Here is a 2,285-nt window from a genome sequence, read left to right on the forward strand (position 1 = left end):
TCAGTTAAGTTGTCAAAATAATACAAAAAGCAGTTGCATTTTGTTAATTGTACAGCTTTATTATATGTTTCCTTAGTATGGACTTCTCAGTTGTGAGCAGGTATACACCAAACAAGGCCTACATGATAGTACATGATATACTGTATGTAAGACGAAGGAGGAGAGGGTTCACAGTCAGCATAGCAAAAGCAGTCTCAGAGGAGTTTACTGATTGGAAATCTGGGACAAGACATGAGAGATGTTTACCTACAAGCTTAACCCCAGCCATCTGTACTCTCACAGGGCTCCCTCTGAACCATAATAATGGGCAGAATCAGGTGTCTAGTTCTGTGGATGTCTTGTCCTTGGATGAATTTTACTCTTAAAAACTTCGGCCACCCCTCACTTAACTCCCCTCATGGGCTGATTTTTGTTATACTCACAACAATGATACTAATAATTATGTATGAGTGTACTAAAGAACTACAGAAAGTAAAGTGAGGAGGACACAGATATCCTCTCATGAAAATGGAAAAGAAGAATTGTGTGGTCGTTCATCGCAGACGATGCAGGTTGGGGAACTGAGCCGCCTCAGCGCCGCCACTCGGCCTCTAGGAGGATGGAGCGGCGTTGGTCTTGTCGTCACGGGTGACGGGGATGTTGCGCTCGCTGCGACCGGATTCGCTCCCCCCGCTGACCTTAGGCCCGGTCAGAGTCAGCATACCATCGGCTGACAGGGTGCAGCTGATTGCTGATTGGTCAACACTGGAGGGGAGGCGGTAGCGGCGATGAAACTCCCGAGAGATGTAACCGTGGTCATCCTGAAAGGAGCAATACCCAGTGTCAGATTGGACAAAAGGAACCATTTTCATATGCTGGCTCGTTTCAATATAATTGTCTGGATGTTGCACCATCATAGGGTGCAGGATGGATTTTACTGCTTGAGAAAGCTGGTGCTAGATGTCAAGATATTTTATATTCCATCACTTTGTCATAATCAGTTCCATTTCTTCCCTCAAATAATTAGTACAAATGTGACCTTGCCACTCTTGAAGCTTACATATTGGTACCTCATGGTGTTCTACCACCATCAAACAAATTTTTTCATTGAGTGTTGCTCATCAACACTATTTGAAATCAAACTTGTTGGTTATATTCACAAAGACATCTTTAAAAGTAGGTCTTTAAGGTGATGTGTGTCCAACTTACCTGTCTTTCTCCATGCTTGCCCTGGATCTCCAGATAGTCATCAGTCACCTTCACATTGAGCTCATCGGGAGAGAAGTGCTTGACGTCCAGGTAGACTGTAAACTTCTCCCTGTCAGACCTCACCTAAGGGTCACACAAGCATAAAGAAGGTTTATTGTGTCACAAGCTACAACTTCACTTCTGGAAAACTTAGTTTCAGGACTTCAAAACTGGACGAACGAGATTTAAAGTTATGAGTGGATGAAACCGATCTGGAATTACAGCTCTTCTGACAAAATGTTGGTTCTCTTGTAAAAACGAGTGCATATTTTGAGTGGTGTTGCTTTTACCTCAGAGATGCCGGAGTTGGAGGAATCCAAAAGGTTTCGGAACAGCATCTGTCTGTAATAGGGGCTGATGGTGGAAGTGGTATAGGGGAAGAGGTCGTAGTCAAACATTCCCTCTCCAAAAAACTGGTCAAAGAGTCGGGCAGGGTAGACGGAGCCCAGGGCACGTCTGAACCAGGGGTGTTGAATGGCAATATCCATAGTGACTACAGACAGTTTGGTTTAGTTTTGCTAGGGTTGGCTCAGGTTGACAGATGCACCTGCTAAGCTCTGAGTCCAGTAGGTCAGAGAATGGAGACAAAGCAAAAAACTGTGAGAACAGAATGATGTTTTTCTTTTTTAAATAAAAGCAGTGACAAATGCTTCCAGAGTGTTTTGTCCTCTCTCTACAACTGCCTCCTCTTTATATACCTGAGAGCCAGAAAGAGAGGCTTTAGCCACGATCCCTCTGGAATGGCATTATCTCATGGTGGGTTGGGCCCTGTCAGCAGAATTGGGAATGGCTTGGGAGGGGGGCCATTTCGGCCCTGATGTGACCCAGTGCCATCCACACACCAGACACCCAGAGCTGCCAAAACAAACCCTGCTGGATGGAGAGGAGGGGGCACAACAGAGACAAAAAGGCCAGGAAGCTAACTAAAGACACAGAGGGGTTTTACCTGAGTGATAATGAATGAAACAGATTCACACACATCTATTCTCTACAGCCAATCAATGACTATTGTTCTGCATTTGGGGTTGGACAGAGGGCAGATTCAGATATGACACTTT

General features: G+C 44.9%; 1 protein-coding gene across 1 annotated transcript; it reads right to left on the reverse strand.

Annotated features, from left to right (window-relative positions):
- Positions 1 to 590: 590 nt before the first annotated feature.
- On the reverse strand, positions 591 to 1,715 carry cryaa (crystallin, alpha A). The gene is made up of 3 exons (XM_041979104.1): positions 1,518 to 1,715; positions 1,189 to 1,311; positions 591 to 800 (listed from the first exon to the last, which is right to left on the reverse strand). The coding sequence occupies exons 1-3, from the start codon at positions 1,713 to 1,715 to the stop codon at positions 591 to 593; spliced, it is 531 nt and encodes a 176-aa protein (XP_041835038.1).
- Between the last annotated feature and the right edge of the window lie 570 nt (positions 1,716 to 2,285).

The sequence above is a fragment of the Melanotaenia boesemani genome, chromosome 24 (genome assembly GCF_017639745.1).
Source record: "Melanotaenia boesemani isolate fMelBoe1 chromosome 24, fMelBoe1.pri, whole genome shotgun sequence".
NCBI classification, from domain to species: Eukaryota; Metazoa; Chordata; class Actinopteri; order Atheriniformes; family Melanotaeniidae; genus Melanotaenia; species Melanotaenia boesemani.